The sequence below is a fragment of the Mytilus trossulus genome, chromosome 4, assembly GCF_036588685.1.
Source record: "Mytilus trossulus isolate FHL-02 chromosome 4, PNRI_Mtr1.1.1.hap1, whole genome shotgun sequence".
Lineage (NCBI taxonomy): Eukaryota > Metazoa > Mollusca > Bivalvia > Mytilida > Mytilidae > Mytilus > Mytilus trossulus.
This window is the reverse complement of record NC_086376.1, coordinates 9,586,664-9,614,351: the sequence shown is the minus strand read 5'-3', so window position 1 is coordinate 9,614,351 and position 27,688 is coordinate 9,586,664. Positions and strand designations below refer to the sequence as shown.

Here is a 27,688-nt window from a genome sequence, read left to right as displayed (position 1 = left end):
CGACCAAAAACTTTAACCTTAAGTGGGACAGACAGACGGACGAACGAACTGACGAACAGACCCATAGACCAGAAAACATAATGCCTATAAATGGGGCATACAAATCTGTATTGTACCCAAATGTTTATTTTAGTAGCTCAGAAGTTTCAGAGAAGATTTTTCTAAAAGGTTATATATGAAAGACGCAAAGCAATGAGAACAGATAACTTGGCCTGTGGCCAGGTGAAATAACAAGCCAGTGTAACAACTAGGATTTTAAATCAATTTTCTATATCCAAGGTCATCTGCACTGTATCTGTGAGTTCTAATGATATGACTTTCACAAATATCTAATCAATATTTAGGCATAACATAAAAAGAGCAGACTGACAACTTTGACAAAATTATCCAACGTAATTTAATAGACCAGTAACTCCTTATGATATGTGACTGCATTCCAGGCATTGTGTTCATATAAATTGTGTGCATGATTATTTTACTCCGAGATCAATCAATCAAAATACAGATTTGACATTTAGAGCACAAATTTTGTACTCTTTAAGTAACAAGTAAAAATTAAAAATCTAAGAGACCAGATAACCAATTAATAAATAAAAGCCTTACAGAATAAAATATGTAATACTTACCAAACAGACTCACTGATTGAGTGCCAAACTATACTCCGATTTCAGCTTGGCCTGCAGAGGACTATATATCTTGTATAGGACTAATGAACTATAATCAAGGCAATATTGTGATGCCACACTTTTGTTTCAAGTAAGGGTGAAGGTTGGTACCTATAAAAACGTTTCAACCATCTTCATTTTTTTCAACCTGTCCAAAGTCCGGAATCTGATGTTCAGTGGTTTATAAGTGTGTATTGTTTTCGTTTTTTTAATAAGATTAGACCTTCGGTTTTCCCATTTGAATGGTTTTACACTAGTCATTTTTGGGACCCTTTATAGCTTGCTGTTTGGTGTGAGCCTAGGCTCCATGTTGATGACTGTACTTTGACCTATAATGGTTTACTTTTACAAGTTGTGAATTGGATGGAGAGTTGTTTGATTGGCACTCATACCACATCTACTTATCTCTACTCTAAGGTTTGATCAAGTAAACCTCTGATTGGCACTCACACCACATCTACTTATCTGTACTCTAAGGTTTGATCAAGTAAACCTCTGATTGGCACTCACACCACATCTACTTATCTGTACTCTAAGGTTTGATCAAGTAAACCTCTGATTGGCACTCATACCACATCTACTTATCTCTACTCTAAGGTTTGATCAGGTAAACCTCTGATTGGCACTCATACCACATCTACTTATCTCTACTCTAAGGTTTGATCAAGTAAACCTCTGATTGGCACTCATACCACATCTACTTATCTCTACTCTAAGGTTTGATCAGGTAAACCTCTGATTGGCACTCTTACCACATCTACTTATCTCTACTCTAAGGTTTGATCAAGTAAACCTCTGATTGGTACTTATACCACATCTACTTACCTCTACTCTAAGGTTTGATCAGGTAAACCTCTGATTGGCACTCATACCACATCTACTTATCTCTACTCTAAGGTTTGATCAAGTAAACCTCTGATTGGTACTTATACCACATCTACTTACCTCTACTCTAAGGTTTGATCAGGTAAACCTCTGATTGGCACTCATACCACATCTACTTATCTCTACTCTAAGGTTTGATCAAGTAAACCTCTGATTGGCACTCATACCACATCTACTTATCTCTACTCTAAGGTTTGATCAGGTAAACCTCTGATTGGCACTCTTACCACATCTACTTATCTCTACTCTAAGGTTTGATCAAGTAAACCTCTATTTGAATTTGGTTTGAGAAATAACACAAATCATTATTCAATTATTTTTTTTTTTTATATCTTAACATTACAAATTCTAACAAATAACATAATATTATCAACATTCTATACAATATTGCACTTATTCCAATTCTTTAATGGAAGATTTATACACATGAGTACTCATACATAAGATAACTAACTCATCACATTCACTTAGTACTCAATCCTAAAATAACCAACTCGTCACATTCATTAACTCTACTTCCATTCATTGTTAGCATATTTCATTAAAATATAAAGCTATCATTTTTTTATTAAATATAAAGCCTATTTACCCTTCTCTATAAAACAACTAATGTGTCAATAACTTAAGACACACAAATCAAAAGACTTAAATAAAGTCTTTTTAACAAAATCTTTTTGTCAGTCGAATATTCAGACAGCTAAATTAGTCTTCATTAGATTTATAAGCTCTGATTATGTCTTTGATTGGGGCTCTGCACACTGGACATTTGGCATTTCGTGACATCAGATGGCGTCCACAAGCATAACATACACACATATGCCCACACTGATATAGCACAGAGTCAGAGTGATTGTCCAAACAAATTAAGCAATGAGTGTCACTGACTGGTTTACATTTTTTTAGAGGAGTTCCACCTTCAGCTCCAACTGAAAGAAACAAAGATAATCGTAAATAAAACTGAATTAATCAAAATACAACAGTCACTGCAGGAATTTTTTATGTACACTAATTACTATACATACACAGTAATTTTTAGTGCTTATTTTCTTTCTAGGTTGTTTAAGCAATAAAATTATCCTAGTTCGTCAGATTCTGAAAGAGCAAATCAACATCTCTCTTGTGAATTTCAGTAAAGAACAAGAACTATTTAAACAATGGGAGATAACTTCTCTTTAGAGGGGTCAAATATGGAAAATATATTCACTTCTTTTTATTTAAGTCTTTAATCTAAAATTAAGAAATCTGCTTATTGATATCATCATGGCTATACTCTAATGGATATACAAATAAAAATTGACCTTTTGCAATAATTACCTTGAACTTGTGCTAAAGCTGCAGAAACTTCTTGTCTGATTGCTCTCTGGATGTCAAGTTGAAGGTCAAAACTAAGTTTCATCATATTCTTCATCTCTTCTAATTGGCTCTTTAAGCTACGGATTTCTCTGCTCATGTGCAAGTTTGACTGAAATAATAATAAATAAAAACAACATTACACTGAGAAGATCACATAGCCAAGTCAGTCACAATGATACATAAACATTAAGCTTTGAAGATAAAATAGTTTATAAATAAAAATGTTTGTACCATAGAAAACTCAAGTTATTATTTCATAGTAGAACAGGAAGTTTTTAAATAAGTATGAGCTGTGATTATTAGCTTTGATGCTATTATATTGTACATGTATAAGTACAATTTAGTGTAAAGTTTTGTTTTTAACTACATTTCAGTTTCACATGGTAAAAGAATAAAATGTTTTATTTAAAGGAATTCTATTATGAATAGTATGTGCAAATGCACCTGTATATAAAATGAAAGACAGAAAGAATCCAAGTATTTACAAAGCTGTCTCAATATGTCCTATTTCAGATTGTAATCAATGGCACACAGGTACCTGAGAATAAAATATTATAATTACCTGTGTATAAGGAACAGCATGAGCACTGACACTGGTAATAGAGATGTTATCCCAGTTATCATTGCCTGGTGGAGGCAGTCCAATGTTAGAGAAATCATTTCTTTGGATGGGTTGAGTTGGATGAATATTTCTAACAAACTCTTGAACTCTTTGGCCATCAGTACCACTTTGTCCAAGTCTGTCCTGAAAAATTTGAAAAACTCATTCAAATATGATCTTAAAATATAGAATGCAATAAACATATGTAAGAACTGGACCATCTGTACATTTCTGGTTTTAAATAAGCAAAACAAAATTAATCAAACCGATGTAATTTGGTATCTGGTGAATAGTTGTCCACCTTAGCAATCATACCACATCTTCTTTCTATATCATTTTCAAATTAAATTTATCTTCAAAAGTGTGTAACAACATGAAGAAGGTTGGTGTGAGAAATTAAGTTAAGCTCTAACCATTAATTTTTTATTTTTTTAAATTCCACCAATTTAAAATTGCACATGCAAGGTATTGATAATTTTTTTGTTTCCACCAACATAATAACCACCAAAATATTTTGTATACCTTAGGCCACACTTAAAAATATTTTGGTTTGACCAAACCTTACCAAAAGGTTGAGACAGTGGGTAGGTAGGTAGCCATTTTTTTTTTCCAAAAAAGAAATTGAAGTATCAGATGTTTATAAGTCTTCATGACTATTTGATTAAAAGAAACCTTCTTCAAATCAGGACAATAAAAGAATTTGAGTAGGCAACTTTTTTCTGGGTAGGTAGCGTTTGGGCAAACAAACCTATTATTTATTATGGCCTTATTTAATGAAAATCATGAAATTTTACACCCGCAAAAATAACCCGCTATACGGTACATGTTAAGCAAAGTGATATATATATGTACCTGCATTGTGATTTCCAGAACATTTCTAAAAGTGCTTTCTAAAGATGATGTAACAAGCTGTCTATGAACCAATTCACTGATTTCTTGAACAACATTTTCCCTGTATAGGCTTTCTATGTCCTCCTCCAAACTCACAGGTAGATTTGACCTGATAAAAATATTTCAAATTAATACATTAAAACATTGAACATTAAATCAATACTTTAAACCAATATTTTAAACTAATAATATATCAATTGTATGTGTATGCTTTTTCAACTGATTTTTAGTGATAGAATGTATGAACTTTATAGTTAATACACCTAGATATTTATGGTAGTGTTATTGTTGGCTTGCCTTCTTCTTAACTTAATCTCACAAGTCTGTGTGTTCATTCTTATTTAAATTTTTATCAAAATCAGCATTTGAAAAAATAAATAAGGAAACTCTGCTTTATATACTTGTTACAAATGGTCACCAATTCTCACAGTTTGAATGATTATAAATAATAGGATAATCAGAAAAGAAAGGGAACCAAAAATGAAACAGATGACATTAATCTTTTCTCTTTAGCATAATATTTAAATGCAAGTTTATATAACCCATTATTTTAAGAAATATATTTGACATACACTTATTAGTTGTGGGTATTGTGAAACAACTTACCCTGTGTATTCTTGGGGAACCAAACGTTCAAAATATGGAGGAATTGGAGCGTTTATTGGTGTTGTTTCATTCTCAGCTGAAATTATATAATAGTAAAGTAAGCATCATTCGTTATTTAATTAAATTATCATCTAGTATTTATAAAGCCCCAAGTTTAGTACCTATTTTTAGAACATCTTTCATAATTATATATAGCAATAAATTCAAATCAATATTGGAGCAAGTAATACCTTTGTTTCAGTATCTTTCTTTCTATTTCAACATATTCTAAATAACACAATAGTAAACTATTTTGTTTTGTTAATGATAAGGTTTCCTTTGAAACATTATTTTATATAAATGCATATTTTCAAAATAACTAAAAAAAAAGCTTCAAAATTTCAGTTTCTTCCTTAATTCCAATCATATTTGTTCTTATTACAATTCAGTTGCATCTGTGTGTAAAATAAGAGAATTAAAATGGAACCTACATGAAATACTGCTGTTTGTACTAGCAAGACTGTTACTTCTACTACGATCTGTAACATCGGCAACATGTTGTGGAATGGCAGTATTTCTCAATCGTGGTTGTGGAACTGGTGACTGACTTCCAGATATAGGAGGAGTTGTACTAGACCGTGGTGCTGGTACAGGGGATTGACGTTCTGAATTTTGTGGAGAAGGGGTAGGTCTTGCTGAACTTTGAGGCGAAGGTCGTGGAGAATTATTTCTTGTGACAGTTGAAATTGACCCCCTGATTATGTTTTCAAGTCGACGTCTAAAATTTGTTGTCAAAACATTGGAAACTCTATGCTGGTCTACTAATCCTTGGATTTCAACAACCACTGTGTCTGGTCTATGTTCTTCAACGTCATCCACATTTACTGGAACATTTTCTTTTCCTTGAGCTGCAGCTTGGGCATCTAGTCTTTTTGCAAAAAATGAATTGATATTGTCTCTTGAATCTGTTCCTGTAACAGGTCTCTCACCCTGCTGTATCTGTCTCAGTTCATTCATTCTATCACTGTAAACAGAAGTATCAAGTTTGTTACACATATTATACATCATCTATTCTGTAAAACATACTCAACACATATAAATGTTTCTTATATCCTTAAATTTATTGTCTGCAGACTACAAAGTAAAAAAATCCTTCCTTAGTCATGGACTGGTTATTCAATATTTATATTTCAAAATAAAGAGATCAACAGGAAGCATTTTACAATTATTATATTTTTGTATAGTAATTTTCAGTAAATAAAAGTATCTAAATATAGTTTTTAGAGAAACTGTTTGATTCAAATTTTAAAAAAAACATGTGAAGAAAATAGATTTTTTCAGAGGCGAATTTAGGGTTCTGCCCCCCCCCCCCCCCCCCCCCTTTTTGAGAAAAAAAAATTGGCCGTGGGACCCCAGCTTGTCTGGCAAAACAGCTATTGTACGTCAGAGTAATCTCGGACTAGCAGCCAGTGGGCCCACACTCATGAGAATTTCTAGATCCGCCACTGTTTTTTACCATTGAAAATTTGTGGGATGATGAACCCTCAACATATATTCTGGAAAAAGAATGATTTTTGAATAAGGTACCAAACAAAATAGTTTGTTGCAATGAAGAATGTAACAATTCCAAAATAGTGAATTCTCTCCAAGTGAGTAAATATCTCTAAAATGAGAGATATTTATCACTGAATTACTGAAGAAAAAAAAACAATTTAAAAACACAGTTATGCAAAAAAATTATTGAACATATATATCAAGAAAAACGCAGCAAAAATTCCTAAAGAATGTATATTGCCCTCAAAATAAAATGCCCTCAAAATAAAATATGTCTTTTTGGAAGAAGTTGGTTAATTTCTTTTTTATTTCTTAATATCAGAGACATATAATACAATTGTATTATATGTCTCTGTTAATATTAACAGATCAATTTACTCATTTGCGGAATTGTTCCCCAGTTAAATAGTGGGTTAGAACCAATATACGGATGTGTGAAAACCAATTACTGGCAAAATCAATATCTAGTCAACTAAACATGTAAAAGTTGTTGCAGATGAATGTAATGCTAAAAAATAAAAATGAAATTGCCAATTCCATTTCTATTAATTTTCTATTTTCAATCACAGACCTGTACGCTTTCCCTTCACATTGAAAGTCTTATTAATAAAATAAAATCTGTAAAATATGATAAAATTATGTACCTTTTCATTTTTTGTAAAAGTTGAAGCATCGCGGCATCTTCGGTTTCTTCGTGACTTGTCATCGTGCTTCCTTCAAAGTTACTCTTTTTTTCTATGTTGTGTCCACCTTCTGCCATGGTGCTATATACCCCGATTATGTTTATTGTCTATTTTTAGCCATGACAAGGATTTTATTTTTGTCGAAATTAATCATAATTCGTGGAAGTTTTACCTGGTCAGTACCTGGAATTTGTTCGTACCTTTACTGGTGTTTTCCGATCAAATTTAAGTAAAAGTCATAGATTCCGAAAGTCTGGGAAAAACCCTTTCGTATCTGTCACTAAAACGCTTGAAAAATACGAGAAAATCAGTTATAATATAAAGAAACAAAAAGAACTAGAAACAAGTATTTTTGTTACGAAATACAAAAATACTCCAAGTTCATATTGCAATGACGTCCTTAGATGATCTTTTTGAACAAATAATTCACACAGAACGTAAAGCCCAGGAGAGAAGAAGTTTCCTTAACGAAAGTAAATATACATTTTGTTTGTGTCTATGACTACTACCCCTCTTGCGCTATTTGAAAGGGTCCTAAAGAGTAATGTCATTTAGTTGTATGGTTTGTATACTAATTACATATACTTGATCATATTTGAGTTTTGATTGTTGACTCCTGCTGAGACTACTAAAACACAATATATAGTAGTATCAGTCTCCGATCAGTCTGAGCGGCCAACAAAGTATAGACTCCCCTGACCAGTGCTCGATAATGCGCTACAGAAATGATTTTTTTACATGTTCGTACAATGTCATATGTCTCACACAGGCTGCTCCGGCCAACTTTCGAATTAAAAATTGTGTGATATTTTAAATGACAACCACCATGATACAATATAATCTCTTGACTATAACTAAGAATATGTAGAAGCGTTAGTGGATTAAAACTTTTTGGACAGATATTTTACCATCTGATTTAACAAGGCCGTAACTACCCTCGAGGCAAGTGAGGCAAATTACTAAAAATTCGAAACTGATTTTTTTTATACAATGTATAAATATAATAGTCATTTGTTGTTCTGTCTCAAACTTAATTTCTATAACTTGTCATCATTCCATCCTTTTAAACTATTCTTCCTACCCTATATCTCAGCATCTCAACGTGTGCTGTTTCCCCGATTACATTAACCTACGGTAGTAACGATAATCATCATGGATCTCTTGTTCAAAACAGGGTCTTGTAGAAAGAGCAAACTATTTTTTTGGTGAACAGAGTCTGAGTATTGCATATGACTTCATTGGAGCAATCCAAAAACGATATGTAGACTGACAAATCAAGTACTGGTCTTCGGAAGGGGGCAATCCTGTCTGTGTATTCATTTCTCCGTTTCACCAACTTTTGACGTATCAAGTACTGGGCATTGCAAGGGGCAGTCCTGTCTGCTTATTCATGTCACTAACTTTAATCTTTCTCTTTACAGATAAATAAAATATAAATAATATGAAACATGCAAGGATTAATTTGTATCCATGTTTCGTATAACCTTAAAAATTGAAAGAATAACCCATATTTCAATTTCATATTATTGAGGAATGGTACATCCTAAGGATATTGTCTTTACTTATTCGGGACTACGAAACTTTTCTTTTCTTTGTATTCGGGGTTTCTGAATCGGACACCCCAACCCCTAAATTTATAGATTCTGGAACTGAAATACCACCTGAACTATTTCCAGAAATAATTTAATTACGGACTTACATGTAAACGTCAAAAACTCCATTCCAATTCCCCTGTACCCATATCATATATACTTACTCTATAAATAGAGTCATATACATGTATCTTATCTCATTCTATCCCTTGTTTGTCTATATTTTCTGTCAGCATAAAAGTGAATTTAATATTTTGTAACTGCGACTTTATGATGGTGCATACAAAGAAGCTTAATTCCCCTTTGCAAACAAAACTGTTACTACCGATGCTGCTACCAAATTGCTGATGGAGAATGAATTGGAAGAAGACACAATTTGATAATTGTGTTGATGATATTGTACTACTTTTAGAAACAGACTGCATGCCCTGAAATGACTGAAAACTTGGAAAAGAGCATGCATGATTGGCGAGAGATTGTGCGTCTTGCCATGCTTCATGTTCAACGCGATAAGGATACCAGCAAACCAAATTTATGGTTCTGAAACGATTTGACTGAAACGGCCATAGAAAAATTTGGCAAACTCTACTGAATCGATGTTTGTTCTATGTTCTGGCAGCAGACTAAAATCAGTGATATTTGGATGATTATCTTACATATAAATTGAAATAAATTTGTTAAAAAATTTGTTGTTAGTAAAAGTCTTAAAATATGAAAAAATTATATAAAAAGTGTCCAAATTCAAAACATTATCAAACTCTCTAAAAATGCCTAGAATGCAGGATTTTGCACCATTCATTTAGAACCTCCAAAAAAAAATTTCGCCTCGCTTCGCTCGGCTCAAATATTTTGCCTCACTAAATAAGATACCTAGTTACGGCCTTGCCATCAACTATGTAAATGTACCGGCCATCGCATCTTTCAGTATCTATCATGCGTCAAACTATCCTATTTTCGGCTTACCATAGGCAGTTAGTCGTTCGTGAACTCCCAAGAACAGTTATATCATCTTAATCATGTTTCAGTGGCAGATCCAGAAATGTTCATAAGTGGGTTCCACTGGCTGCCTAAGAGGAAACCTCGCTCCCGTCACGTTTCAGGGATTCCTTAAATGACCAACCTTTTCTAAAAAGAAAAAAAGGGGGGGGGGGGGGGGGCGCTTCCAAGTCATAAATGATCAAAGATAGCTCAAAACTTCAATTTTGAAAATGTTTTGGTTTTCAATATGTTCTTTTTCTTTTTTTTTATATTATTTTTACTTGGTTATTTATATGTCAGATCTAGAACAGAACAGGTATTGAGAGAAAAGACACATTTAAATAAAAATCTATTTATCGTATTGTGATTTCCATGCATAATATATCTATTGCAGTAAAATGTAATGTTCAGAAATTCAAAGAAAAGACACAAGAGGCAGAGAGGGAATGTGTCTGTTTACATGGACAATTAGCTACCAAGGTATACATTGTTGATTACCGAACGCACTTTTGTTAATATTTTACTGCAAAGGACGAAGAAACTAGGTATAGCTCTTGGCTGTTGAACAAGAATATATGTTGATCTCTAAGTGTCCTATTGCTTACGAATATGTTGACCCTCTAATGTCATCTTTATTAATGTAAGACTGTATGTTGACCGCTGGATGCGCCATTGTTAAAATGACTTCTAGATGAGAGGTATTTCAGTTTCAATTGACTAAGGCGAAGGTCAAAGAACTTTGAGTGGTTGTGAACTCAAATCTTCCACTTACGTCGAAATTCGGGTAACATGTTTTAGCTATTTTCAACCCAAATATATGCTTATTTTAGAATCAGATTTTTCATGCTTTTTGAAAATGAGTCATATTTTTGGATATATAATTCAACGATCTCTGTTGTGATTCAATAGTTTGGTAAATAACTGACTTAACTTTTCGATGTGCAAATTTGTTTTGCAAATTTGTAAGTTTTTAAAAGCTAAGCAAATTTTACGAAAACCTCTTTCAGAATTAAAAAAGAAATATAATATGGTATCATTATTTGTAGGTACAGCAAATGAATGAGGATGAAATTACCTGTAAAATGTTACAGAACAAGCAAAAAACACTTGGTGAACAATTAGATATACTGAAACAGGAATCCGAGGATCTGAGAAACGAAATGGTAGGTAACTGAAGTGTTTCGTTCTTCTTCTGGTTATCCAACAAAAAATATGAAAAAGGGTGGGGTAATCGTATAAGCCAAATGTAAATAAAGAAAACAATCAATTACAGTCTTGTACAACATACATAGTTTTCTAATGATATGTTCATTTTTGTCTTCAAGACCTTTTGTTTTTGCTAATATTTCAACCATAGCTTACATGTATATCTTAACTATATCAAAAGAACATTTTTATTCCAAAAATTGGCTCAAAGTTTTTGATCGATCAAAAGCGTTTAAATTAGTTTAAAATAAGCATAAAGCAATTGTATCCGTTATTGTAGCATACATTAAATGATTAGCAAGATTTTAAATACGCATATAAGCAAATACGTAAAATGTATACTACTAGTATTACAATGTAGTAGTTGGCTGTGCTATCGTTTTTAGGAGTCTCAACTTCAATAAGCACCCTGGCAATTGTCTCGTGATTGCATAATCACTTCGAGTGCATGAAGTCGTTGATTCGATCCACAATTAAGTCACACGATTTTTTTTAAACATGTGTTTTGCTTCTTCTCCACCAAGCACACACGCCTAGCACCCTTCTTGTAAAGACAGTGTGTATTCATATAAAATTTAACGAATGTGCATTTACTATTTGTTACTGCACATTAAACAGCAATCAATTAAATGACCAGTTTCACGTATCGACATCTATTTTTAGGTTGCCATTTAAATCATCACAAGTCCTATCGTTCTGTTTAAACATTCTCAAAGTTTGAACGCAAAATGTACTGTTTGACTCTTTTTCAGGCTGAAGTCTTGTCAAAGAAAAACAATGACACAGATATGTTTTGCTCTGAGGTGGAAGAATTTGCCATTGACTATAGTTTAATTAGCAATGGCCAGTCTATCAGAGAACGGGAAGCCAGACAAGAGATAGCGAGCTTAAAGGAGAAACATAATTGTCTCAGACGAGGTCAGATATCAATCACATACAACATGAAAAATAAGACAATGTTTGCTCTTTGATTCTTTTTTTTGTTTTTTTTATCCATTTGTTAAATAACATCAGTTGAATGTGTGTGTGGTTTTTCCCCCCACATATATATCTTTATTACCAAAGTCTATATAAACTATAAGTATACAATTATATCAACATCAATAATACATATAATACATACATAAACACAGACTATGTGACAGCAGAAGGTGTTGTAGAATAAACAAACATTATTTTAACATTTCGGATCTAAGCTTAAAAGATCTAAATATAAATTTACCTAAATTACACAATTCTTTTACATTATTAGTACTCATCAGTTTAATAAATTTGTACATCGACGTTTTTTTCCAATAAAATGGCTTAATATAAATTGTTCTAAAACCTTGAAAACGTGGACATTTGAGGATGAAATGAAACTCATCCTCTATATCATTTTTACAAAAAGTACATATTCTATTATTTCTTGCTATACCATAAAATCTTCCATTTTCTATAGCTAAGTTGTGGCTACTTAATCTTATTTTTGTAATACATTTTTTGTAAACATTTGGAATTGATTTGCATAAATAAAATTGCAGACAAAAATTATCTAACATATATTTATAATTAGAACATTTTGGAGACATATACAACTGAGCATCAAGTTCTTGTTTTAGACAATCGTACAAACGTTGCTTTATGACAGCAAAATATACATCAGGTAAGTCACAAATAAAGTTTTGGCTATACCATACATCACCTAAACCAATAAGAAGAAGTTCGTTCTTTATAAAATACAGCCAGTTACACTTATTATTTGGACATCTCTCTAATTCACAATATAAGTAGTTATAACAATTTTTCAATATACAGTTTGAAGTATTTAGCAATTTAAACCAATATTTGAAAATCTTACATTTTCTCGCGAAAATAAGAGGCAATCTACCTAGTTCTTGATATATCATTACATTGTTAGTAGACAACTTAACACCAAGTATATTTTTACAATAGGTCATGTGGACTCTCTCTATTGCAGGGGCTTTATGTGCAACCCATATTTTGCTTGCATAACTCAATAAAGAATTTATAAAGGTATCAAACAGTGATAACAAAGTTACATAGTTTAAACACATACTTTTCACATTTCTTCTTAAAGCAAACATTGCTTTTCTACCTTGTTCTGACAATTTCTGTTGTAACATATTATATTTGCCATTAAAATTTAAAAGTACACCAAGGTAAGTAAAATTATCAACAACTTCAATTTCCTTATTATCATAATACCATTTCTCATCAACATGAACTCTTCCACCTTTCCTAATTGCAACAATTTTAGTTTTTTCAATATTAACACTCAAAGACCATTTTGATGTATACTCATATAATGTATCAAGCATATTTTGTAACCCCAAAACAGATTCTGAGAAAATAACCATGTCACCAGCATACATAAGTAAAAATAAATTCAATTCTTTCATCTCATATGGTATGGCATTACTATTTATGAAAGCCATTTCACAATCGTTAACATATAATGAAAAAAGTATGGGAGATAACACCTCTCCCTGCATCAAGCCCAATTCATTGGTAAAGTATTCAGAATTAAAACCATCAACACATACACAAGTAGACACATTAGTATACATAGATTTAATTACAGTTAAAAGTTTACCTTGAATACCAATTTGTGATAATTTATACCATAGCATTAGCCTTTGAACAGTATCGAATGCTTTTGTGTAATCAACAAAACAACAATAAAGACGTTTGTTTGCTGATAGGGACTTAAAAATTACAGAAATTAGGGCAAAAATTGCATCTACAGTTCCATAACCTGGGCGAAAGCCGAACTGGGCGTCAGTAATGACATCAAAAGAATCGGACCAGTTCATCAAACGTTGATTTAATACGGAAGTAAATAATTTTGCGAAATTACTTACAAGACTTATACCTCTATAGTTATTTGGATCGTCTTCGTTTCCTTTCTTGAAAATAGGCACAAGTATAGCAATGGCCCAGCTAGTAGGAAATATACCGGACTGTAAAATACCATTGAAAACCTTGACTAATGTTGGCATAAACACATCTTTTATACTCTATAAAATATTCATTCAATATACCGTCTACCCCATGACTTTTATTGCGCTTTAAATTGCGAATGGCTTTTAAAATCTCCTCCTCTGTAATCACTTCATCAAGTTCAGGATATACACAATCACCAGCAGTGTTATTAAATAAATCTTCGTCACATGTATTGTCTATATTAACAGACGACAATTTTTTAAAGTGTTCAAAGAAAGATTGTAACGGTACATTATTTTTCTTTTCGGTCCTTTTCCTAAATTTAGAATAAAACAGTTTTGGGTTACTATATTTCAAAAAGTCCATTGCATTACCCTCTATACGTTGGTATTCTCGCTTAAGACGACGTTCCATAACTTTATATTCCCTCTTTGCACAAATTAAGTTTGTATGGTTTACAATTGATTTTGAACGATTGAAAACATGTAGATAGTCGATATAACATCGATAAAGTTCCTTGCATCGTGTGTTGAACCAAGGTTTGTCGAAATACTTATCTGGTTTATACGGCTTATTGTTAACATAAGGCATCGTTTTAAAGAAAGGCGACATAATGTCCTCTATCATACATGTAAAATTGCTCAGCGATTTATCAAGAGAATTTTGATTTTCAAAGTTTATACGGTTCTGTAAACGAATGATATTGTCCATATTGATACGAATACACTCAGTACACTGTTCTTTAAATTGATCTTTTCATTTGTATTTAACACGACGTTCTGTATCTTCCATGGCATCTGAGCATTTGCCTGGGTTTCGCATGGTGTTAAATAGATTCAGTTCTAAATGTAAAAATGCATGGTCCGAATAAGTTGTAAAGTTTGACACAATTAACTGGTTTATATTCGGGAAATAAAACGAAGGTACAATGAAGTAATCCAGATCGCTCATACCAATAGGGCCACAATATGTAAAGTCATTTGAAAATCCGTTTTTGTGCCTACCATTCACTATCCTTAAGCCTGAGGATTTACACATACTAATTATTTTAGATCCATAACTGTTTGTATTTAAATCAGGATTGACTCTTTTCGGGAGAACACTATCGGCTAAATATTCAAAAGCGCCACAAATTTGGTTCTTTACAGTAAAATGAATATCATCCTTTTCCAATTTGAAAATCCGTTTTTGTGCCTACCATTCACTATCCTTAAGCCTGAGGATTTACACATACTAATTATTTTAGATCCATAACTGTTTGTATTTAAATCAGGATTGACTCTTTTCGGGAGAACACTATCGGCTAAATATTCAAAAGCGCCACAAATTTGGTTCTTTACAGTAAAATGAATATCATCCTTTTCCACAAAATCGACTAACGTCCCAGTTCGACCATTCAAATCCCCAATAATAAAAACGTGACCAATTTCAGAGTATAACTCAATGCTATTTTCTAACTCATTGTATAAATCACAATCATATAACTTATAGTATTTAGATTTAACTGGGGGAATATAAATACAAGCAATGTATACAGATTTGTCTATGGTTAATATACCCTGCTTAATATTCAACCATACAATAGAGTCTAAAATACAAGTTTCAATATCATTAACAGCAGAAAAACATTTTTTAATCAAAATAACAATACCTCCTCCCTGAATAGATTTAGCTTTCAATCGAGGGAATAAATGACATTTATAATCAGGCAAATGAAATGAAAATTCTGTTTCAAACCAACATTCTGTAAGAAAAACAAGATCATATGTACATAAAAAATTTACAAATGCTTTATCATCAAGTTTTGTTTGTAAAACACCATTAATATTCCACGATATAAATTTTAAACTATCAGTACAAATGTTAGATAAAACACTAGTTGGAAGTCCTTCAACGCTATCCTAGTCTTCCTTCTCAGCCATACTGCTATCGGGGCCTGGGTCATTGTCGTTACTACCAACTGTGCTCTTTGTCTTCGAATTCCACGTACTAGCACCACTCGGAAATGCCAAGGTTGTCTCCTTTATGAATTGCTTGTGTTTTAAAGGGTCGAAAACATCATTATCAATGTAAAGCTTGTCCTTGATCAACACCGCCTTGACATTTTGACTTCGGGCTTCTTTTAAAATTGGAATTAACCTGTTCCGTTTAACAAGAATATCTGATGGGTACTGCTCACTCAGGCTGAACGGAGTTCCCTTTAATTTATAAGCTGAACGGCGCACGTTTTCCCGGTCTTTCAAACTTTCAAACGATGCAATTATGGGACGTGGTTTGAATTTGCTGTTGATGCGTCTAACATTAACAAATTTAATATCACTTTTTATGTTAATTTCAGAACGGATAAATCCTTTCAATAGACTGTCTGTGTTTTCACCCGGTTGGTCAACGACTCCGTAGAACACCAAGTTTTGTTTCAGAGATTCACATTGCAAATCTGTCACGGTTGATTTCAGTTCTTCGTTTTGTTTTTGTATTTTGTCTAGTTCATTTTTAATTTTAGACCCTTTGCCTGGACTACCTGCCCCACCAGCGGCAATAGAAACCCACATGGCATCCTTCCCTACACATAACTCGTCAAGTTTTATTTTATGAGAAACGCATATATCTTGTACTTCAGTCATCTGTGAAGTTAGGGTTTCAATACCGGTTTCAGTTTTTTTAACTCGAATATACAAGTTCTCCATATTTTCACAAAAACTTTCCAATTTATCGATTTTTTTGTCCATATTTTCTAAATTACTAAGCCGGCTATCAATTGTTGTGATGTATTGCATAATATGACCAAGAACATTGTTATCAGCCACATGTTTATATAGTTAAGATGAGTTAAGACTTGGATTTAATCAAACTTAATACTAGTACGATAGGTATCACTTGAAGCAGAATCAGCCAACCCTTTTTCGGGACCCTGAGACCACCCTGAGTTTTTTTGGGATTTATGTTGCGCAGTAAGATGTTTTTTTCTGTTGTCTTTTGTAGACTTGTTTTATTTTAATATTTTTTCGGCGTTGAGTTTGTATGATGCGCATATTAAAGAACAATTATTCACCGGTATTTAAGGAGATTCAATGTGAAATTTTTAGGATATTCTTCGTACACAGAATCTTTCTAGTTATTTATTTTCTACAGATAGTCAAGTTTATGAAGATAAGAAAAAGATGGTATCTGAACTTAACAAGGAGCTTCAATGTTTCGACGAAGAGAAGATCAAACTAGAAAGAATGCTACATGGTGAATATTTATCCTAACTAGTCTTAATATGTGCTATTTATAGCTTACTATGTGGTATGGGTTTTGCTATTGTTAACAGCCGTATGATGTTATAATGTGATGATTTAGTATTAACAGATCTCTCAGTCATTTAACCGACTCGTAAAAATGCAAAAAATGCAACAGTGTACATTGCTTTGAATAATGTTTGGTAAAATGAATTTGTGCATATAATGTTAAACATGTTCAATACTGTGACTAGTCTCTCTTAATATGGAGATTGTTATAGGTAATCTGCCATAAAAAGTGCAACGGTTTTTTCATCGCCTTAAATTAAAAAGAATCATGCAGTGGGATCTGATACATTATCAATTTTGTACCAATAACTTATAGCTGAGTCACATGTTGACATTTTAGCGGGAGCTGTACCCTTTGCATGTAATGAAGCCAAATATAGTGACAATGTGCTAATGAATGGATATTGATACTGCAGAGTCTGTTATACTTGCATGAGAAATACAAATCTGCAATAAGTCTGCCCATATCGTATTAAATTGTTTTCTTATTTAATCTGGTAAAATTGGTAGGTGAGGTATGAGTGTATGCCCTGGGTCTGCATCCGGCATTAGTTTCCGGAACTTGGAAATCTGTAAACGGTAAAGTGCGTCACTTTAAATATTCAACTTGCCTGCTAAATGAATGGCAGAAAACAAAGCACTATTTGTAGAGATTACAAAACCAGTCAAATAAAAAAAAACACATTACATTTTTTTCAGTGCTGGATTGCTTATTCACTAAAGCCTCATTGTCACAATTATTCACAGGGGCGGATTTAGGCGGGGGCGTGGCGGGCGTGCGCCCCCCCCCCCCCCCTAAAATTTGCAAAGCATGGGTTGACTTCAACATATTTAAATATCAGAAGAGATTATTCAATCTTTTTTAACATTCAAAGTATTATTAAACAGTCAGTTTAACAGAATCAACGCGATTACTAATCAACTGACCTACGCTTTATTAAAGTTCTATAAATAATTTCAAAGGAAAGTTTCAAACGCGGAGCTCCGTTTGATGACAAATATATTATGTTTTTAGAAGTTACAGTTAAAACTAGAGGCTCTAAAGAGCCTGTGTCGCTCACCTTGGTCTATGTGAATATTAAACAAAGGAAGCAGATGCATGATTCATGACAAAATTGTGTTTTGGTGATGGTGATATGTTTGTACATCTTACTTTACTGAACATTCCTGCTGCTTACAATGATCACTATCTATAATGAACTTGGCCCAGTAGTTTCTGTGGAAAATGTTACCGGTAGTAAAAATTTACAAATTTTATGAAAATTGACTATAAAGGACAATTACTCCTTAGGGGGTCAATTGACCATTTTGGTCATGTTGACTTATTTGTAAATCTTACTTTGCTGAACATTATTGCTGTTTACAGTTTATCTCTATCTATAATAATATTCAAGATAATAACCAAAAACAGCAAAATTTCCTTAAAATTACCAATTCAGGAACAGCAACCCAACAACGGGTTCTCTGATTCATCTGAAAATTTCAGGGCAGATAAATCTTGACCTGATAAACTAGTTTACCCCGTGTCAGATTTGCTCTAAATGCTTTGGTTTTTGAGATATAAGTAAAAAACTGTGTTTAACCTCTATGTTCTATTTTTAGCCATGGTGGCCATCTTGGTTGGTCTGGGGGGTCATGCCACACATTTTTTAAACTAGATACCCCAAAGATGATTGTAGCCAAGTTTGGATTAATTTGGCCCAGCAGTTTCAGAGGAGATTATTTTTGTAAATGATATATAAAATTTACGAAAAATGGTTAAAAATTGACTTAAAAGGGCAATAACTCCTAAAGGGGTCAACTGACCATTTTGGATATGTTGACTTATTTGTAAATCTTACTTTGCTTAACATTATTGCTGTTTACAGTTTATCTCTATCTATAATAATATTCAAGATAATAACCAAAAACAGCAAAATTTCCCTAAAATTACCAATTCAGTGGCAGCAACCCAACAACGGGTTGTCCGATTCATCTGAAAATTTCAGGGCAGATAGATCTTGACCTTATAAACAATTTTACTTCATGTTAGATTTGCTCTGAATGCTTTGGTTTTTGAGTTATAAGTAAAAAACTGCGTTTTACCCCTATGTTCTATTTTTAGCCATGGTGGCCATCTTGGTTTGTTTGGCGGGTCACGCCACACATTTTATAAACAAGATACCCCAATGATGATTGTGGCCAAGTTTGGTTTAATTTGGCCCAGCAGTTTCAGAGGAGAAGATTTTTGTAAAAGATATATAAAATTTACGAAAAATGGTTAAAAATTGACTTAAATGGGCAATAACTCCTAAAGGGGTCAAGTGACCATTTTGGTCATGTTGATTTATTTGTAAATCTTACTTTGCTTAACATTATTGCTGTTTACAGTTTATCTCTATCTATAATAATATTCAAGATAATAACAAAAAACAGCAAAATTTCCCTAAAATTACCAATTCAGTGGCAGCAACCCAACAACGGGTTGTCCGATTCATCTGAAAATTGCATGGCAGATAGATCTTGACCTGATAAACAATTTTACCCCATGTCAGATTTGCTCTTAATGCTTTAGTTTTTGAGTTATAAGCCAAAAACTGCGTTTTACCCCTATGTTCTATTTTTAGCCATGGCGGCCATCTTGGTTTGTTTGGCGGGTCACGCCACACATTTATAAAACTAGATACCCCAATGATGATTGTGGCCAAGTTTGGTTTAATTTGGCTCAGTAGTTTCAGAGGAGAAGATTTTTGTAAAAGTTAACGACGACGGACGACGACGACGACGACGGACGACGGACGCCAAGTGATGAGAAAAGCTCACTTGGCCCTTCGGGCCAGGTGAGCTAAAAATGTTACAATGTATTTGCGGTTTTTATAATCAATTTGTTTGATAATCGAAGTTCCAAAACACCCCTTACTCACTTTCATAATTTCATCATGACACGGTCAAGAAAACAGTCGGCAGGTGAGATTCTTTTATAATATCCGTAATAAAAGATAGAAGTACTGTTTCAAGCGAAAGGTTCGTTTATTAATTTGTTTCTCTGTGTCTATATTATTTCTCACTTGCAACCTAAATATTAAGCCGAATTATGTACCGTATTACTGTATGCTTGGGGTGCCAAGAAAATAAATATAACTGAGTAATTTTGCATTCCATTCTGATTTTATTTGTTCGTGGCGAACACAGTAAAGTCTGGCACGACCTCCGAAAATCAAAAAAGTAAAAAACAGTATGAAAGGACAATTTAAAATCACTGGTAAAAGAGGAACTTTTCGTATGAAAAATATATTGGCCAGGTGAGCAATTGTGATCTGTCTCGTCTTACTTTGCGTCCGTCTGTCCGCCCGTCTATCTGTAGATTGTTGTCAGGTGTAGATTAAGGCGCTTTCAGCTTGAAACTTCAATTCTTCGCTAATTTTAACACACAATAGTTCGAGATATCTACATTTCACCCCTTTAGAAAAGTATTTCAATAATTTTACCTAAAAAAAACCTCCAAATTTTTTTTCGCATCGCTCCGCTCGGCAAAAATAAAAACTTGCCCCCCCCCTTCCCCCCCTAACTGGAAATCCTGGATCCGCCCCTGATTCAAATAGATTTATTTGTCATCTGATTCCACAAACTTCAATTGCAAAAACATAGATACAACTCCTTCACAGTTATGTTTTGACATAAACATTGCTCATTCCATTCCCCATAAAACCAAGACTGTCCAAGAGCTGCGCCATATCCATAAAAACACGATGCCTCAGAGTACAACTGAACAACATCATTTGAAACTATTCTTTCGTCGATAAAGAAACATTTCCAAATGAAGTGTTCTTAAAAGATTTTCCATATCAATAAATCACTTTTGCACCCCATGGTCAGTTTAGCCGTGTGATGAGATTTTGTTAACGTCCTGGTTATTTCATATAATCCCCTAAAAAAGCCCTGCAAGGAGGACTAGTTGACAGGCAAAATTAAGGAGACCGCAAAGGGACTGTATTTCACGTAATGTCACCTGTTCCTTCTTAAACGATATTAAATTAACTTACTTCATTTAGATAATATATCAGATGGCAAACGTGTTTCTTGCTCATCCATATCCAATTCCATTCCCCAAAAAGTTAAGCAGCTCATCCATATCCAATTCCATTCCCCAAAAAGTTAAGCAATGAGCTGTGCCTACAGTTTTGTCTGGAGCCAGGTACACATATTTTATTAAAAACATCCAAATAATGTTTGAGATAACTTTCATATAGTTCCCTCGACTATCAAAATATAATCTAAAATGCGATACATGATACCCTCAATCATTCATCCTATCCAATGAAGCCCAGTACTGAAACGTTCAAATATTTGTCATGCTGATGAAACTCACATTGGGAGATATTTGTCGAGATAAAAGAGAACCTTCCGCATAAATCTGAACAAATGATATTCTTCAGGTCTCAATGGTAAATTTATTTAAGCCGGGCCATAGAAATACCCGTTCCTCTGATCATAAATGTGTTCCCTCGGTTTTAGTTTGTAACCCGGATTTGTTTTCTCTCAACCGATGTATGATTTTCGAATAGCGGTATACTGCTGTTGCCTTCATTTTGCAAGAAAACATGGACTTATGAATTCTTTTATCCCTCTATTATATCTTCTTTTAACTTTGTATATTGAACTGAACAAAATTCCTACGCACTACTTTTATTAATTGAATCGCCTTAAGGTGGTTAATAAGAATTGTATGATTGATGAAACTGAACTTAGGTTACACGTTTTAGATACTTTGTATATTAATTAAAATTATTTGTTCACATCAAAATATTGAAATATTGTAGATTAACTTTTTGTGTGTGTTTCAGATCTCAGTGGCAAGTTACAAGATGAGATTCGATGGACAGAAGATAAAGAAAATTTGTTGATTTCCCCAATCACCACTCCAGAATTTGTCAAGTGAGTAGTTTGTGCAAGGGAATGTTTTAAACAGTGGATTGGCCGGATTTGCATAAATGATCATTCCTTTTCAATGAATGTAAATCTCATCATTATAATTCCAATTTTTCTTTTTACTTATGGTTGCCACTGATAAATTCACTGCGAGTTGACAACCAAACAATTTATTATTGTTTTGCTTTCAGTCTTCTGTGCTTTACAGATGGAGATCTAGTCAAAATTGCATCTCACTGTCTTTATCAAATTACTCAGAGTTATATGTTATAGCATACTACTGGCATCTTCTTTCTTGAATTACCAAGATTTACACACTTCATCATAACGAAAACGAATTAGAATTTTTTTAATTACTTGTAGTTTTTACATGCAAATGAAGTGGTCTTGCTTGGATCACCCAGATGTATATACTGTATTTACTAAGTGCATTGGGGATTACATGTAATTCCTAATTTCACCTATTTACTGTAACATATACACATTACATTGCCTTTTTTCAATTACTCGAATTTGTTACATGAAAATAACGCTGCCGTTTTCGAATTACTCTGACATAATAATAATATTTTACATGCTGATATTTACTTTCTTTAATTCAGAGATTTACATAATACATGAAAACAGAAACTCCAAGGAAAATTCAAAATGGAATGTCCATAACAAATGGAAAACAACTGTCATATTCAGGCATTTCTATATGTAGAAATGGTGAATTTAATCTTGTAATAGAACTAGCTATATCTCTCAATTGTATGACAGTCGCATAGAATTGCATAATATTGACTAAAATGTGTGAACAAAATACATGACATTGTCTTCCTTGAATTTATCGAACTTGTAACATGCAAATGACGCATGTCTTTCTCGAATTTCTTAAAATAACATGTTTCATGCCAATGACAGTCACATTGTCTTTCTTGAATAACTCGGACTTTTCACATACAAATGATGCTGTCTTTCTCAAATTACTTAGAATAGCATAATCATGTTACTTGCAACTGACAGATAATTTATCTTTCTTGAATTACTCGGACTTTTAAAATACGAATGGTGCTGTCTTTCTCGAATAACTTATCATAGAATAATATGTTACATGGAAATGACAGTCGCATTGTCTTTCTTGAATAACTCGGACTTGTAACATGCAAGTAATACTTTGATTCTCGAATTACTTAGAATAATATGTTACATGCAAATGGCAGTATCATCATGATTGTGCCTCTTGAATACATTGGTTTTGTAACATGCAAATGACGCTGTCTTTTTCAAATTACCCAAAATAACATGTTACAATACATGCAAATGACGGTCATATGGTCTTCCTTGAACTACTCGGACTTGTAACATGAAAATGAAGCATGTCTTTCCCGAATTCGAATTACTTAGAAAGGCATTGGATTCTTTAATTTTACACAATAATATACTTCATCTAAATGACCTTGTGTGTTTGAAATACTCAAAATTCAATGTCAAACATATATGGCATTATTTTTCTTGAATACACCCAGTATAAAGTGCTATCTGCAAATGACATGGTCTTTTTGTTTTAGATTATACTCAGAAACATTTTCATGAAAGTGCAAAGACATTGTCTTTTTTTTTTTTAGATTATACTCAGAAACAGTTTCATGAAAGTGCAAAGACATAGTCTTTTTTTATGGATTGTACTCAGAAACAGTTTCATGAAAGTGCAAAGACATTGTCTTTTTTATAGATTATACTCAGAAACAGTTTAATGAAAATGCAAAGCTATTGTCTTTTTTATAGATTATACTCAGAAACAGTTTCATGAAAGTGCAAAGACATTGTCTTATTTTTTTCAGATTATACTCAGAAACAGTTTCATGAAAGTGCAAAGACATAATCATCAGTCTCAAATGACCAAGAATGACATGCTTTACATAGTAATTACGTTGTCTTTCTTGAATTCCTGTTATATGCACTTGGCGTTGTATTTTTAAATCAAGAAGCTAGTCTACCATTTAAAATTTAGGTTGGAGGGGTGGGGATTAGGATGAAATGAAATTTTAGAATAATTAAAAATCAAATCGTAGCTGCATTAGTCTTTATTACATGTTACCTATACAAAAAAATAATATCATATTAGTATAAACTATTTTAATGTGCAGATTACAGCAACAGTTAGACACTCTGAAGAACGAGAATTTAGAAGACATGTGTAACGATTTACAGAAGGAGATGTGTAGACTTCAACAGCTATGTTGGCAGAGACAATTAAAAGAGAGACAAAAACAACAAGACGTCAAACGACAAACGAGACGACAGGAACAAAAGCAACAAGAGGTCAGAATTTAAAAACACAAGCCATATATAGTTTATTTTTACATGTATTTTAATTTTTGTTCTATCGTCATACATATTGCACTGAAACTTGTTGTTGAAAGCGACCATTAGAATTGAAATGAGTTTTTGTAGCTCCATCGTGTCGAATGCAACACTAACTTTTGAGATTAAGAACAGCAATTAAAGCATTGTTCCATTGCTTTTGTGTGTGTGTGGTGTTGGGTTTTTGGTGGGTATTTTTCTGCACATGACACTGCATGTAATACATCGATTTTGTGCCATTGATAGAAACCCCGCATTCTTTATTTTTCTATTATATATTCTCTAGCTTAGTTTGTCAATGAAACGACAAACGCTTTTATTTCTGTTCACACCGACATCGCGATGACGATTGAAACAGTTTTTGGGCACACATACACACGTGTGTACATAGATATTTATCTGAGGGAGGTAAACAATGAGGTCTGCAATTATTCAATTGAATCAATTTCTATAGACAGATATGTAGAACACAATAGAAGAATATCATGATATAATTTTATCTTCGGATGTGTATTATTCAAAAGCGACTTAAAAAATAACAGTTATAAAGTCATAATGATTTATGCCAAAAAATAGGTGCATGCTTTTATTATTTTTTAGAGTGATGGTAGTCCTGTCGTAGTAAGGCGTCAAAGCAACAAAATAAAATAGCCATTCAAGACCTTATATATATATATACTTATTGGACTAGAGTGATGGATGATTCGTAGTAGTATTCTTCCATAACTTCACTGGTAATAAAAAGGAACTGGTGTCCATTGTTTTCGTTTTTCATTATTTATGGGTTATCACCTAATCTCTAGTATAACATATATGGCAGACGTATGCATCTGTTGTTTTATCAATTCATTATACATAATCTCTTTCAGAACTTAGTTGCAGTTTCAAATCGTGTCCAGCTGTCCAATTTTTCATCTGATGGAAATAACAGTGAACAGGTCTGTTATAGACACAAAATTTCTGAGTTTCCCTGTCGTTTCGTTTTCATCTAGCCTTTCATTTTTATAAATATAGAATATCTTTGACGTAGCCTTTTGGAAGAAGATAATTTAATTTAAAAAGGGAATGTACACTTTTTTCTATTTTGTATTGTAACAAGAGGGTAATCCCATTTTTTTCTATTTTGTATTGTAACAAGAGGGTAATCCCATTTTTTTCTATTTTGTATTGTAACAAGAGGGTAATCCCATTTTTTTCTATTTTGTATTGTAACAAGAGGGTAATCCCATTTTTTTCAAAACATTTGATAAGAGCAATTTTTTTATGTTCTATTTTAGGTTTCTTTCTGTTCACATAATGCTTTCTTCTATTTAATCCTTACATCCTGAAACTTAAAAACCTGAACGGTTATCTATAGATATTATGATATTATACACATACACTACCTTTTTTGGCAAATTTTAAAAACATTATATATTTTATTACCACATACTACCTTATTTTACCTCCAACCATTTTCATAGTCAATATTGACCGTTATGAAGATTCTAAACTTTTAATTATAGATAGAAGATGATACAAACATGGAGCTACAAGACCTGTTTACTGAGGATTTTACAGATCTGAACTACCAGAAATCGTTGTTCAAAACGAGTATGTTTACCTTATTCTATATTCTATATACTTGTTTATGTATTGCCATAGCATATTTTTTTTATGCTTTCGCAAATAAAATATTCATTCATTCATTCATATTCATGTATAATCTGTCATATTGTCACTAGTTCAAGAGTGTTAAACTTATACTCTAGCTCAGTTTGAAATCAAAGAAATTGATAACGCTAATGATAATTAATGATTTTAATCCTCATCATTTAGGTTTTTTTTATTCCACCTAATATAATTGCCTACATATGAAAATGAACTGAAGCCAGAAGATATATCTTATTGACTGATGGGTAAACGACTTTTCTATGCTCTTCAACTTCGTACTTTATTTGGCCTTTTTAACTTTTTTTGAGTCTAGCATCTGGCGTAAATACAAAATTTCAATTCTGGTATCTATGATGAGTTTATTTATTGAAAGATAAGGAAAGATTCAGGTGGGTTTTTTTTTTCGTCGATATTTCTTATTGGAGTCTTGCTGATGGGTAATACACAAGGATCGATGACAGAACAAGACAAGGGACAAAGAAAACCGCTCCTAACTTGCACAACCACTAAATATTTTGTATCACACATATTTAATTTATCTAAGTTTGGTGCTTTGTTGGTGGTAATTAATTTCATTCAGTAAACTGGTAAGGATTTGATTCAAACTGTTATTTTCCAAATAAATGACAACGAAATGTAAATAAAAAAGTATTGACACTGAAGCAGAATCAGATGTTCTCAACAAGAGTATTTTACAAAATCAGTACGAGGTATAACCGAAGACGAAGATAGAACAAGGGTGTCCTTAAGTCTTTTACATTCTGACTATCATGATTAGTAAAACTATGTTATTTGCTGTAAAAAAAATAGTTAACATGCTAATCGTTGTTCTCATTTGTAGGATCTGATAAATAAATTTCAAATGTGTCATGAACCAAGTGACGAAAAAACGTGCCATGAACCAGCTGATAAAAAAAAGTGTAATGAACCCGCTGACGAAAAAAGAGAAAATTATATGTTCGTTTTATTTCACTCAATAAATTTCAATACAATGTATTTCATTATCATAATTGTACATGGTACATATTGGATAAATAAATGTCTTATTAAGTTGTGCTTATTTCAGGTAGCAAAGAGTTTTTTTACTTCCAATCTCCAATTTACAACCTTTAAAATGCTCTAACTTTTAAGATTGCGTATAAATAAATAAAAGAGGTATATATAGATAAATAAAAGATAAATCCTCTAAATGAATTCAATATCTTTGTTATGCAATCATTGTGGAATGAATTATTATGCAATTAATGGCAAAATCTTGGTCAGTTCACTTGAATGCAGTTAGCTCTTTCATCTCTTAAACTTTACAGGAAATTTTAACGAAATCTTAATCAATACAGCAGGAGCTACAAAGGGATGTCTCAAATTATCGCTGTCGTATTCCATTCTCTCATAAATCTGTAATTCGTGTAAACATCCTTACCACATAAAAATAGATAATGTTAGATAAGGTGTCAAATTTGACCTATGCATTTTATCAGAAATCTGAAACACCCTTTTGTAAATAATGGCTCTAGGAACAACATATAATAAAAACAAACCCTCTCGGGTT

The 27,688-nt window shown here is 32.7% G+C and overlaps 2 protein-coding genes across 2 annotated transcripts; one reads left to right on the top strand and one right to left on the bottom strand.

The window, feature by feature from the left end:
- Nucleotides 1-1,852: 1,852 nt before the first annotated feature.
- On the bottom strand, nt 1,853-7,413 carry LOC134714618 (E3 ubiquitin-protein ligase Mdm2-like). The gene is made up of 7 exons (XM_063576010.1): nt 7,179-7,413; nt 5,472-6,004; nt 5,002-5,077; nt 4,357-4,504; nt 3,466-3,648; nt 2,865-3,012; nt 1,853-2,476 (listed from the first exon to the last, which is right to left on the bottom strand). The coding sequence occupies exons 1-7, from the start codon at nt 7,292-7,294 to the stop codon at nt 2,253-2,255; spliced, it is 1,428 nt and encodes a 475-aa protein (XP_063432080.1). The 5' UTR covers nt 7,295-7,413; the 3' UTR covers nt 1,853-2,252.
- Nucleotides 7,414-7,526: 113 nt separating this feature from the next.
- Nucleotides 7,527-27,603, top strand: LOC134714620 (protein Hook homolog 1-like). The gene is made up of 10 exons (XM_063576011.1): nt 7,527-7,690; nt 10,182-10,267; nt 10,834-10,950; nt 11,746-11,911; nt 17,072-17,173; nt 22,053-22,143; nt 24,270-24,444; nt 25,356-25,424; nt 25,992-26,079; nt 26,981-27,603. Exons 1-10 carry the CDS (start codon nt 7,609-7,611, stop codon nt 26,992-26,994), a joined length of 990 nt encoding a protein of 329 aa, XP_063432081.1. The 5' UTR covers nt 7,527-7,608; the 3' UTR covers nt 26,995-27,603.
- The last annotated feature ends 85 nt before the right edge of the window (nt 27,604-27,688 follow it).